Here is a 12,658-nt window from a genome sequence, read left to right on the forward strand (position 1 = left end):
TGCTCGGTGTAACCCACTCACATGGCACTGGGCACGTCGCTTCGAGCGTCGAGGACCAGGTCAGGGACGCAGTGCTCGTCCTCGTTGCACCCGTTCCAGAACGGGACCTGGTGGGCACAATAAGACAACTGGGTGATGCTCTGTGCCCCTGGCTGTGAGCTGCAGGCTGCAGCGGGTCCCGAACATCTTGTGATCACAGGAGGGACGGGGGGTCGCAGCCCCAAGACAAAGCAGCAGATGGCTCCTCCAGAGATAAGCCCAATGGCCAAGCTTAGCACCAAATTGGCTTTTCAGTTCCAGCTACAGTTCCTATCGGTGTCCTCTACAGTTCCTGAGCCCGCCTAGCTTCCAGCGCCCCTGTGGGATACTAACCATTCCTGATATGCACCCAGCCTTCAGCAGCTAAGCTCCCCTTTTCTCCCTCCACTTAAAGCCACACAAACTGGGCAGGGTCAGACCCTGCTTGCTGCAGCCCCCACATTTCAGCACCCCCACCTGCTGGGCAGCCAGAGCTCTGAAATCCCGCAGCAAAACCACCCAGCAGGGAAACAAGAAATGGAGATGCTCAGCCACTGGAAGAGCTTTGCAGGATTGCCCTTGCTGGGTGGATTTTGCTCAGCTCCAGCTGACAGCGAGGGTTCCTTGCCTGCTGCCTTGCAAGGCACCTGGTAGGACCCCCAGGGGAGGGAGCCGCACGTACCGAGACCTTGAGCGAGGTGGGCCAGCCGTCGTCCAGCATGGGGCCGCTCTCAGGGTGCTCCAGCTCGTAGTCGACCGAGAACGTCACCGGCTTCACGTAGTCAGCCGTGTCCTGGGACAGGCAGAGAGCACGGTTGAAGAGGGCAGGACTCCTACAGTCAGGTAGCACTGGAGGCACGTGTGGTTATTTCATGAAATAACAACTTGACCGGCCGGTGACCGGGCTGTGCCTTCCCTGTACCTCTCCCTGAACCTCTACCAGCTCTCCCCATGCCTTGCCCCTAACGCATGAGGTGCACTGGGCCGCTCTGCGCTGAGCTCCTGGAGCTCAATCCCCGGCTCCATCTCTAGAACCGAGTTTCCCAGAAGTTCATGGCAGTTCAGGCTGGGGCTTGGGGCCGGGCCAGTCTGGCAGCTCGGCCCTCGCTGGCTTCCGAAGAATTCTCATCATTCTCTGGGAATGTTTGATTTTGGCCAGGTTTGTGCATCAGCTGTTCCCCACGAGCCATGCCGAGGGTTTTGCTGGCTCCTGCGCCTAGAGAGATGAACCTGATGGTCTGGGCTGCAGAGGATGAGAGCAGCAGGGGCTGGCATGGAGATGCAATGGCTCCCGACGGAAAAGAAAAAAGAATTTTCATTGATTTTGGAGCAGGAGGACCAGTCTGATCCAGGCACTGAGTGCGTGCTGTCCCTGGGGGCATGGTTAGTGGCTTGCAGAGGAGCGCACGGAGGAAGCTGGAGTGTGATGCAGCCAGTGCTGCAGCGTGCTGGCGGCTCCGTGGCCCCGGTCCACCCCTGACCACATCAAACCCGGTGTGAATAAATCCAGGCTCGTGGCCCAGGCTTGTTTCCAGCCACGTGAGGCCATCGACACCCCTGCCATCGCCCTGTTGATGCCTCCCACTGCATCACTGCTTTGTGCAAGCAGAATGGCTTTGCTCAGGGGGACGCAGCCCCGCAGCAGAGGCTCCCGTTCCGTCCTGTCCTGTCCCCACTTACCAGCACGTGGAAGTGGAGCCTGTCGCAGTGCTCCTGCCCCGCCAGCAGCACCAGCGCCTGGTGAGCATGCCGCTCCCCGCTCTCGTCCAGGAGAGCCCGCGGCGTGTACCGCCGCTCGTCGATGGTGGCATTGTAGTGCAGCGCTGCAACGAGAGCAGGGCGGCTCAGCGCTCTCCCCGTCCTTACATCTCCTGTACACCGACACCGGGCCAAAAATTGGGCTCTTGTGCACTCCAGTCCTGCCGCACCGCTGGCAAGGGGGGCTGCGCTGAGATGCCTCTGGGGGTGGGCAGCAGGGGCACACCATGGGGAAATGGGGCTGGGCTGCTGTTGCCTTTAACCCGAATTTCTTTGGAATAAGCATCCACTTTCCAGGTCAAACCAGGAACTTCAGCACTGAGTAAAATTAGTGCAGGATATATAAATATTTGGCTCATATATCCACGTGCTGGCCTGTAACCCTTCTGGAGGTACTGCTGTGCTCTCCGCGCGACTTTGCTGCAGATGTTTGCATCCTGCAGCGCAGGGGCAGCAGCCGAGGGTCCCCAGCCGGTGCTGAGCAGGAGGAATCTGCACCCACCACAGCACCATGACACAAAACATGCAGGGAAGCAAAGAGCTGGCAGCAGCACTGCCCACAGGGAGGCTTTTCTGGGTAGAAATCATGTGAAAATGAATAAATTTGGCTCTGCTCGTGACCTGCTTTTTCCCGTGCCGGAACGCCCTTCAAGAGCGATTGCTGCCGGGTCCCGGCGGCCGAGCCGCCCTCGTCTCCTCCTGCTGAGCCACGGGCACCCGCCGGGTCATGGTAACATGTGGGGCTTTCAAAGCAGAGCCGGCCAACCCGGCCGTAAAGATCCCCCAAACCATTTGGCAGGGCGCACATCTGGTCCACAGATGTGTCCTACGGCAGGGGGAGGACGGAGGAGCTCTGCAGGATGGCCACGTCCCCTCCTGCCCTGCCCCAGGGACTGCAAGGTGCTGGGGACAGAGCTGTCACACGCACCGTGGCCAGGCAAGCCTGGGACAGAGGGGAGAGGAGGCTGAGCCCCGCCAAGCGTTTGTCCTTGGGGAGCTCCTCGGCACAGCGCAGCGGCGGAGCGGGGTCCCTGCTATGCTAGCCGGGGGCAAAAAGAGTTTGAGGCTGCTCGTGGTGTGCACACATCAAACACACCAAGCTCCTGGCTGGTTCCCCGAGCTGGGATCTCCCTCGGGGCTGGAGAGCCCTGTAATGAGCAAACTGAGGGTTTGCAGCACCAGCAGCCCTGCTGCTTACCCACGCTGGCCGTCTGGAAGTGGGCCGAGAGGAAGACGGCGGTGAAGCAGATGAAGGCCGACATGCAGGTGGCATCCTTGCCGTTCCGCTTGCAGTCCTTGGTGAAGATGTTGATTTTGGAGGGCTCAAAGCGGATGCTGGCGTTGATCTGGACGACGCTGCGGGACCTGCGGGGCGAACAAGGGCCAGGAGGTCGCTGCAGCACGGGGCACCCACGCACGGCTCAGCAGCCCCCAGGAGGCTCCCACGTCTCCAGGGGAGCCCTTTTCACACCTTTCCCAAAGGCCACCACAAGGTGCTGACCTGCCCTCAGCTCGGCTGTGTAGCGTTGGAAGAATAAGATCTCCAGCATGCATTGGCCTCCTGCTTATGGCAGTGAAGAGGCTCAGCACTGAGGGCAGGATTTGGCCCCCTGCACGCACATCAGTGTGTTTGAAGCAGCCCCAGGGTGGGTGCAGGTGGCACATCTCTGCTGGGGCAGCTACCTCTGTCCTAACAGCCTCAAGGGACCATCCAAATATTAATCAGTGCTTGAAAATATCGAGTTGCTTTGTTAAATAAGGATAGAGGGAATCTGAGCGAATCATCAGATGAAATCACTGCTTTGAAGCTCTTGGGGAACTAACAAGGAAATTCCACGCAAAACAACCCTGATGTCCTTCTAGGGCTCTGCTACATCTTAAATCCCCTGGCCCTGCTGGAGAGGGGTTGTAATTCTGGAAAGACGGGTCGGATTTTTGGGAGGTTACTTCTCCCCTGGAAACGTGAGCGCATTGCAGCAGACTTGGGGCAGGGGCAGTGCCAAAAGAGACGCAGCTAACCAGAGCAGCACGGCGTTCCCAAGAGAGCCGACAGCTAAGTCCACGAGCCCGTCTTCGTTCATGTCCAGCTGTCCGTGGATGCTGCATCCAAAATACATCAGGCCTGGTCCGAGGTCTGCAGCTGCTATCCGCTGAAAAAGCAAAAAAAGGGGAAAAAAAAAAAAATCCAGCCTGGTTTCCGTCAGGAGCACCTCTGCCTGCGAAGCTGGCGCCCAGCCGCAGCCGCACGGAGGAGGCTTCGCACGTGAGCAGGGGCGCACTGAGGTTTGCTGTGCCAGTCCCCGCCACGTTACTGGGTTCCCCTTACCCAGTAATTGCACCAAACTTAATTTGCCAGGGAATGAGAGCAGTTTCCCCTCGGACACCACCGTCCAAAGATTTCTGCTGACATTTACTGTTTCTCACAAGTGTTTCTAATATTTTATCCAAGGCAAGTCACTGCACCGAGCACTAAGCATTCCCCTTAATTTCAAGCGTGTTTTCCATACCATACACTTGTTTTGTCTGGGGCCCACCAAAACAGAAGCTATCTAGTGACTGTGCAAGGAGGAAATACTGAGCACGAATTCATGACCCTCTGACTGCACTGGTGCCCATGGACATCGCTGGACATCGACTTCATGCTGGGTTTGGTTAATGCAGGATGGGGCCGACCAAAGCCCCGGGAGCCGTACCTGCTTGTACTTCTTCAGGACGGTCTCCTCGAAGCCGAGGAAGATGTATATCGCTCCTTGGTGGTCGTCCTCCAAAGGCGCCCCGACCACGACGTCGTTGTAGGAGTCCTGGTTGAGGTCGGGCACGGCGGCGATGCAGGAGCCGAAGCGGGAGTTCTGGTAGCTCTGCAGGTCCCCCAGGGCCCCGCTGGAAACAAAGCGGTTCTGTGGGGATAAAAGGAAAAAAAAAAACTCAGCAGCAAGCCTGGAGAGCCAGGAAAACCCCCGAAAGCAAACAGACAAGAAGCAACCCCTTGGAGTCCTGTAAAACAAAGAGCCCGACACCTATCCACGGAGCCTTTAACCCGCTGGGTGCCGGGATGAACGGAGGTGCTGCGGGGTGGAAACGTGCCCCTGGCAGCGGGGGCAGCTCGGGGGCTGCTCTGCTGCTCCTTTGCAAAGCCCGGCTCATGCACAAGCTTGGGGAAAGCCAGGAGCCTGCAAAGAGGAGCCCGGGAAGAGGGGTGCTGAGTCAGCATGAGAAGGAAACCGGGTGAGCCTTCAGCTGTGGTGTGGGTGAGTCCCATCCTGATGGCTGCTTTGCCTTCCTTTTAAAGCAACATAAATAATCGCATGAAAATTTTGCTTTAGATATGGGGATCCCTGCTGTGCTGGGCAGCATGCGCAGCCCTGGATTTTGAGCACGATCTTCTTTCTGCTCCTGAATCCCCAGGGCCCGTCAGAATTGGGTCAGAAACTGCATTTTTTTTACCAGGATTTGATGGTGGCAGGGCAGCAGGCAGGAAAACCAGTATGATATGTCCTACCTGTGCCCCAAAGTGCTGGTGGAGGGGACAACATCGCCCCGTGCATCCCATCCTGGGGGCTGTGGGCGAGGGGACCCCAGGGACCCAGACCCGTGGTTGTGGCTGGTTGTGCCCGTACCTCTCGCAGGGCGTAGACGTAGACCTTGCCCCTCTCCCTGCCCTCGCTGAAGTACATGGGGGCTCCCACCAGCAGCACGTCCGTGACACCATCGCCGTTCACGTCCAGGGAGTTGATCTCGCTTCCGTAGTAGGAGCCGATCTGGGGGAGACAGGAGGGGATGGGAGCAGCGCTGCCAGCACGCAGGGACCGCGACCCTCGCTGGCAAGGACGGCTCAAGCCCCCTCTTATCCCATGCTTTGGAGCCGTGGGTGCAGGAGATCCCTGACCACAGGCACGTTGTGCTGCTGAGCCTCTTAAACACCCTTAACACCGTGCCCCGGCGTTACCTGCTCTCCCTTCAGCGCCTGGTGGATGGTGAGGTTGCGGTTGTTGTGCATGGTGAAGATGATCACCTTCCCCGTGTGGTTGAACCGCGGCGCTCCCGCGACGTAGAGCCGCTCGCGTGCGGTGGACACGAAGGAGGAGACGGTGTAACCTGCATTTTGGGAGAGGGGGGTGAGCACGATCCAGCCCCCTGCCCGCCCCCATCCCACAGCCTGCCTGGGGTCACCTCTGTGCTGCCGGCACAGCCCTGGCCAGCTCTGAACCAAGGCTTTGCCAGCGATGCAGTCATGCAGGTAACCCCCTGTCATCATGCATGGAAGGTTTTGCTGATGCTGGTTGTGAAAATTCAGGGCGCAATAAAAGCTGTGCATCCACCCCAACCATTGCTCACAAATACTTATGCCAAGCTAACGACCCCCAGCGATCCCAATTTCTGACCCCGCAGGATTATTTTCTGTGCTGGCATCAGCAACGCTGCATGTCACACACTGCGCTGTTCCACTTGCTCACGGATGCAGGTGGGCTTACACAGGAATATAATGCTGGGGTTGCAAAATCCCCTATTTCAGACTTGCAGGCAGCTCCAGGCTTCTGCACATTCGCAGTCGGTTTTAAATGCTAATTAAATTTTTAGACACTCAAAGCACAGCCAAGTGTAAAGCTGGATCAGATCCCTCAGGGTCACAGCAAGCTGAGTTTTGAGTAAGAGAGGGGCTGGTGGGGCTTACAGAGCCCTTTCCCTGGGCACTGACCGTACCTTAGTCTCTGCCTTCCCATATATTCCTCTCCTGGGACAATATTTCTAAGCAGAACATCAGCCCTGAAGCACCCAGGTCCCGGAGCTGGGCTGCCGTGCCGCAGGATGCACCGGGGCTTTCTTAATATTCCTGTCTTTACCATTGCTTCCAGTAAGAAAAACAGCACCTGGGGCTGTTCGTGTCCCCATCCACAGAGGGAAGAGCCTCCACGTGCCGGGGGGTGACCCCGCAGCCCTCAGACCCCGCTCTGTGCCCAGGCGGGCACGCACAGCCCGGGCAGAGGCTTCGTTTTGCAACCAGCCTGGGATCCTCACTGCGGGGCTCCCACACATGGAACGGATTAGCACAGCAGGTATTTCCTCCCCGGGCATGAAATTTCATCAGTGTTTCTTAAACTGTTCCAGTAAGCACTGCGAATGACCCGGGCTGGATGGGGGTCTGAGCTGCTTCTGCACTCGAGTTGTGTTTGTGCGGCACGAAGCAGGCGCCGCGGGGCTCTCCCCGAGTGCCAGGGGCAGGGCAGGTCCAAATATTAAGCAAATATTAAGCACCCAAATATTAAGAGCCCAAATATTAAGAACCCAAATATAAAACAAATATTAAGCACCCAGATATTAAGCGTCCAAATATTAAGCGCCCAAATATTAAGCGCCCAAATATTAAACAAATATTAAGCAATCAAATATCAAGCACCCAAATATGAAGCACCCAAATATGAAGCAAATATGAAGCACCCAAATATTAAGCGCCCAAATACTAACCCCCCAAATATTAAGCAAATATTAAGCATCCAAATATTAAGAGCCCAAATATAAAGCAAATATTAACCACCCAAATATTAAGCGCCCAAATATTAAGCATCCAAATATTAAGCGCCTAAATATTAAGCAAATATTAATCACCCAAATATGAAGCACCCAACCACGACCGCATCCCAGCGATTGTGCCCGGCGGGGCTCCCTCACCCAGGTAGGCGCCGTGGTTCTTCAGCTCCTCGGGGAACTCCTGGAGGTAGGACTCGCGCAGCGGGATCACCTTCCCGCTGCTGGTCTCCTTCAGCACGGCCCCGTTCCAGTCGTAGGCGCCCACGGCCCCCAGCAGGATCCCGTCCTGGGGGGGGGGAACGGCCACCGTCAGCACAGAGCCAGAGCAAAGGCACCAAACATCCCGTGCCAAAGCTCTTCAGGCGGCCTTGGGGATGGGTTTTGGGCCTCTTTTCATGTTATTTTTCTCCTATCGGAAGCAATTCTTGCCCATAGGGGTGAAGGTGATGCATGCTGAGGCTGAAACGGGTGAGGACCCAGTGGGCTGGTTTTGTGGGGGAATGCTCGTGGGGGTCCCTAAAAGCCCGGCTCCTGGGCTGTGTACCTACTGCTGCAGAGTGCGGGGAGGGAAAACAGCAAATGGTCCCTCCCAGAAATCATGGGTTTTGCAGGAAGGGGCAGGAGGAGGGTCCCTTCTCATAAAATAAAATAAAATAAAATAAAATAAAATAAAATAAAATAAAATAAAATAAAATAAAAATGAAATAAAAATGAAATGAAATAAAATAAAAATGAAATAAAAATGAAATAAAATAAAATAAAATAAAATAAAAATGAAATAAAAATGAAATAAAAATAAAATAAAATAAAATAAAATAAAATAAAATAAAATAAAGTAAAAATGAAATAAAAATGAAATAAAAATGAAATAAAATAAAATAAAATAAAATAAAAATGAAATAAAAATAAAATAAAATAAAATAAAATAAAATAAAATAAAATAAAACAAAATAGCTGCATTTACTGCCCGCTCGGCGGGCAGGCAGTAATGCGGTTGAACAGCCCAAATTCACAGCCTGAACTCATCCTCTGCACTCCCTCCCCACCCGTTTTCCACCGGTCAGCCGCCCACAGCAAACACGCAGGCGGGAGCAAAGCAAAGAGGTCACTCTCTTACTTCCACGATGTGCGATGAGAAGCCAGTCTGGGACATCTCCAGTCCAAAGGAGATTTCATTCTTGTTGGTTCCTTCAATACAAACAAACAAAGACTCTGTCGTTAAGGGAAGGCTTTCCAGGAGATGATCTGTGGGTCTGGCTGGGCTGGAGAGCCACCTCCACCCTGCTGGAGCACAAAGGTGCCCGTGCCCCCCCTAAAACCCCCCAGCTACACACACTTGTGCTGCTAATGAGCCACTGAATAAATGCAGAATTAATAAATAGTGGGAGTGCTGCCTCGTTTCCCAGATACAAACTGCAGGATCACATAAAAGTGTGGATTCAGAGGATCTCACTTAATAATTGCAACTGGCTGAAATTCCTCGCCCAGTGAAATATTCTTCCACAGAAGCGCTGGGCTGGCTGAGATTACTGGTGGGGAGTTTATGGGCTGGTTTGCTCAATACTCCCCCAAACACTGAGACGTTCAGTGAAAACCCTCCATCTTTTGTTTCAAGGATTTTTCCAAATATACCATTTTCTTAGGAAATTTAGATAAATGTAGTTTTGTAAACAAACAAGCGTGGAAGGAAAAAGGAAAAAAAAAAGCCTTTTATCGGACAAAACGTGCGTGCTGGGGTGCGTGCATCAAGTGGAGGCTCCATATTCCTGCCCCCCCAGCACGAACCGTTCCAGAAAGGACCCAGCACAGCAAATCTGGCTGGGATGTGTGGTGCTGAGCAGCGTGTCCCTGGGGAGGGCAGGGGAGGAGCCCCGCTCACCTTCCAGGCTAAATATCCTTTCCCCCAGCGCGTCCACGATGTCTTTGAGCGCTGCTTCGTCGGTGACGTTGAAGAAGTGCTTGTCATCCGGGTCGCTCGCTATGAATTTTATCTCATTCAGAAAGGCTTCGGGATTGATCCCTCTTCTGTTATAATAACCCAGTACCTGGGTTTGGGAGAGGAAGGCAGTGTCAGGTGTTTTCACACGATGGATAAAGCCGTCCCAAAGCATCCCAGATCTGTTCTTCCCCTTTGTGCCTGGCACCCCACGATGGGAGCAGACTGGGGGGGCTGTAAGGATGGATGCGATCTGGGTGCCTCGCAGGGTCCTGCCCCTCCCCAGCACCTCCTTGGGCAGCCACATCCCGACGTGAGCACCTCTCACCGCCTCCTGCAGCAGCAGGGCCCCGCTACTCACCGCCACCGCGTATCTGGTGACGTTGTCCTTCTCGCTGTCCTCGATCACCTTCTCCAGGTCTGGGCTGTCGTGCGACTCTCCATCTGTGATTACAATCATTACTCTCTTTGCCCCTTTCCGGCCACCTTTCTGAAACGCTTCCGAGCTGCAATTGAAGAGATGCCCTGGGCTGCTCAGCGTCGCCGGCGGGGTCGTGGCAGCCCCCGCGCGCTCGCCCGTGTCCCCGAGGTGTCACACAGCGCCCTGCATGCCCTGCTGTGGGGCACGAGCCCCAGTGGCCAGGTCACAAAGCACGGGGGGGGGAGTCGGGGGGCTGCTGGCACACAGGGAGGTGCAGTGGGGTGCGGGATGCTCAGGGAATGCTTTAGGACTTTGAAAGGGGGCTTTTCCTCTAGTGGAGCTGGCTTTTTGCAGAGAGCATCCTTTAGCTCGGCAGGATGCGCTAAGTCTGGAATATGGGTCAGGCTGTGGTAAAAATATGCAGGGACAGAGTTAGCCCTGGATAAATGAGGAGACAGAGCTGTGGGTCGGGGCCATGCTGGGCATCCCAGAACCCACTGGGTGTGCAGAAGAGCTGGGCCAGCTGCAGGGCAGTGCTGGGGCTGACGTCTGAGCTTTGGGTGCTTTCAGAAAGAGGAGACATGTTCGGGATCTGCTCCTGTGCCCACCCCTGGCCCCTCTGCAGCTCAGGGTTCAGCCCTTGCAGAGCACCAGATGAGGACTGGGCATTGTTGGAAAAGCATGCTGCGCCCCTGCCTTGCAAACAGCAAGGAGGGATGAAGCGTGGTGGGGGGAGAAGGGAATTAAAACAGTCACTGCAAACTTCTTGGGGTGAACGTGAGAAATTTTTACCGAGCAAACTCTATCCCATAGGCAGTCCTGGTTTCTGTGCCTCCTCTTTGCTCTATGTGACTGGCAGCTGCCACCACGTCTTTTACAGACCTGTAGTCGTTTAAGTGAAACTCGTGGACCACGTCTTCTCCGTACTGAACCACGCCGACCTAGGGATTACAGACAGGTCACACCAACAGCCTGCTGTGTGGCAGGGCACAGCAGCACAGAGGGCACGCGCTCCCCCTCACAGGGAGCAGCACCAGGTCTGCATTTTGGGCACGCCGGTGCTGCGCGCTGACTGGGAACCATGGGCGGCCTGGTGCCTGCTCTGCAACCCAAAAACTGCACTATGACATTGCATGATTGAGTATCCATTTGCATGTGCAAGCAGAAAACACACGTTGCTTGCTTGCACACAATCTGCTGCAGGGGCATTTGCCACAAATGCCTCCTAAAATTGGGCCAGGCAAAAGGGTAAAATAAAAGCGGTAAAAGTGCAGCAGGAACCGGATGATATTTTGCCAGCGTTTGGGGCTAGCAGTGACAACAAATACCAGGGCCCGACAGTGTTTGCAGCTGTGTTCACCAACGGAAGAGGAAGCCACTGGGAACAGGGATTCAGCAGGAGCCAGCAGCTGGGCATCCCTAATTGTGTTCCTGCTGGTACTGGGACCTGACCTCCCTGGCTGTCCATGGCCACCAGTAAAATCTCGATTTGCTCCAGTTTTCCCTCTATGGGACCCCCTATGGGACCAATGCTCGATTCTGTTTCCATTTTCTGCCTGCTGTTGCTCCCTGGTACACAGGTGCAGGACGATGCGGCCGTGCTGTGCTATGTTGTGGCCCCACAGCAGCCCCGGGGTTATTTGTGCCAAGTGCTGAGGACTCAGGAGCAGCCAAAACACATCTTTCCTCCCTTTCTTTGCTTGTCATGGAGCTGAGCACAGTCCCTGCACAAATAAGCGGACGATTGCAGGGCAATACTTCGATATTTCCATATGATTTCATCCTCCCCATGCCTGACCGGGGTGTGGGTTGCTGTTCTCCCCGTAGCTCATCTAAGGACATTAATGTGAGCATTATTTCCATGGGCTCAGCTTTAGAATGCATACGTCGGAAGTTTATTTTGAAAAAGCACAGGGCTAAGTTACGGTACTTTTGGCAGAAAAGAGACTTTGAGAAAAGCCGGAGGAATCTACGTGAGACGGGAACGCACGAGCCATGCACGGGCTTACTTGTATCTGGCCGGGGCCAATGTAAAATTTTTTCAAGATGTTTATCAGGAAGTGCTGAACTTCAACCCAAGGATATATGCTGTTTGATCCGTCCAGAACTATGATTATGTCCATGTACGTCTGGCATCCTGTGAAAAATACGCAGTGTGTTATTGAAAGGCCTTGGCAGCACTTGTGAAGGGGCGATTTATGGCTTCATTCCTCGCAGTCAGGTACTTGCTCTTGTGATTTGTTTGAAAAAAGAAATCTTACTTCAATCGCTCATAAAGCCCTTCACTCCAATATTCACTGCAGTAGGGTAGAAAGAAGCCACGTGCATCCTCTCTGCCAAGAGAAGTCTGAATAACTTTCTAAGAATAACGCCCCGCGGTATCTTCTCTGATTCAGATTTGGACCTCTATCCGGTCTCATAAGCTACGTACATCAAAGGGCATCCCCCTGCGGGCAGGATCCGGCCCCTGCTCCCCCCGCAGCGCCGTGCTGTGCTGCCGAGCCTTTTCTGCCTCTGCCACCCAAAAGTCCCGTTTCTCTCCCAAGCCAGGATGGGGAGAAGAAGCGCTTGCAGAGGCTGGTACAGGGCAGCCCTCTGTAGTTTCCTACCACCCATGGGAAAGCCAGGAAGCTCATTTTATTACCTCAAAATCAAATCGTGTCCCCAAATCTACAAATTTGGGCCAGAATATTTAGCATCCCGTCAATGAGCTCTTTGTTTTGTGTGGCCAAGCTCTGAATTCTTCCCCTATTTTTCCTTCCGAGCTGCGCTGATAAAATATTCTGGATGCTTTTCGTTCTGTTTTTGGGAGAATAAGGTATTTTTTGTCTTCCCCGAGTGTCAGTCGGAAAGGAAATGTTTACCAGATGTCTGCGTTTGTGACCCCCTTTGAATCACTTCCCTGCAATAATTTCCTCCGCTATCTCGCCTTCTGGCAAGCACCGACGGAGCTTTGTTTGCTCAACGGTACCGAAGTGCTCAGGGCACGGAAATTTGTG

At 54.3% G+C, this 12,658-nt stretch overlaps 1 protein-coding gene across 3 annotated transcripts in view; it reads right to left on the reverse strand.

Annotated features, from left to right (window-relative positions):
• The window catches only part of ITGA11 (integrin subunit alpha 11), a 44,979-nt gene that overhangs the window by 12,945 nt on the left and 19,376 nt on the right, over positions 1-12,658 (reverse strand). For 2 of the 3 annotated variants that reach the window (XM_040569777.1, XM_040569776.1), the window contains exons 6-19: positions 11,669-11,796; positions 10,452-10,600; positions 9,600-9,744; positions 9,182-9,347; positions 8,420-8,490; positions 7,444-7,588; positions 5,723-5,871; positions 5,394-5,534; positions 4,470-4,673; positions 3,796-3,926; positions 2,975-3,141; positions 1,699-1,841; positions 701-811; positions 22-107 (exon numbers count right to left, since the gene is read on the reverse strand). In XM_040569777.1, the coding sequence (XP_040425711.1) occupies positions 22-107; positions 701-811; positions 1,699-1,841; positions 2,975-3,141; positions 3,796-3,926; positions 4,470-4,673; positions 5,394-5,534; positions 5,723-5,871; positions 7,444-7,588; positions 8,420-8,490; positions 9,182-9,347; positions 9,600-9,744; positions 10,452-10,600; positions 11,669-11,796 (1,936 nt within the window). Of the gene's footprint in view, positions 1-21; positions 108-700; positions 812-1,698; positions 1,842-2,974; positions 3,142-3,795; positions 3,927-4,469; positions 4,674-5,393; positions 5,535-5,722; positions 5,872-7,443; positions 7,589-8,419; positions 8,491-9,181; positions 9,745-10,451; positions 10,601-11,668; positions 11,797-12,658 lie in introns of all 3 variants that reach the window. The other variant, XM_040569775.1, reaches the window with a different exon arrangement.

The sequence above is a fragment of the Cygnus olor genome, chromosome 11, assembly GCF_009769625.2.
Source record: "Cygnus olor isolate bCygOlo1 chromosome 11, bCygOlo1.pri.v2, whole genome shotgun sequence".
In the NCBI taxonomy this organism is placed as follows: Eukaryota; Metazoa; Chordata; class Aves; order Anseriformes; family Anatidae; genus Cygnus; species Cygnus olor.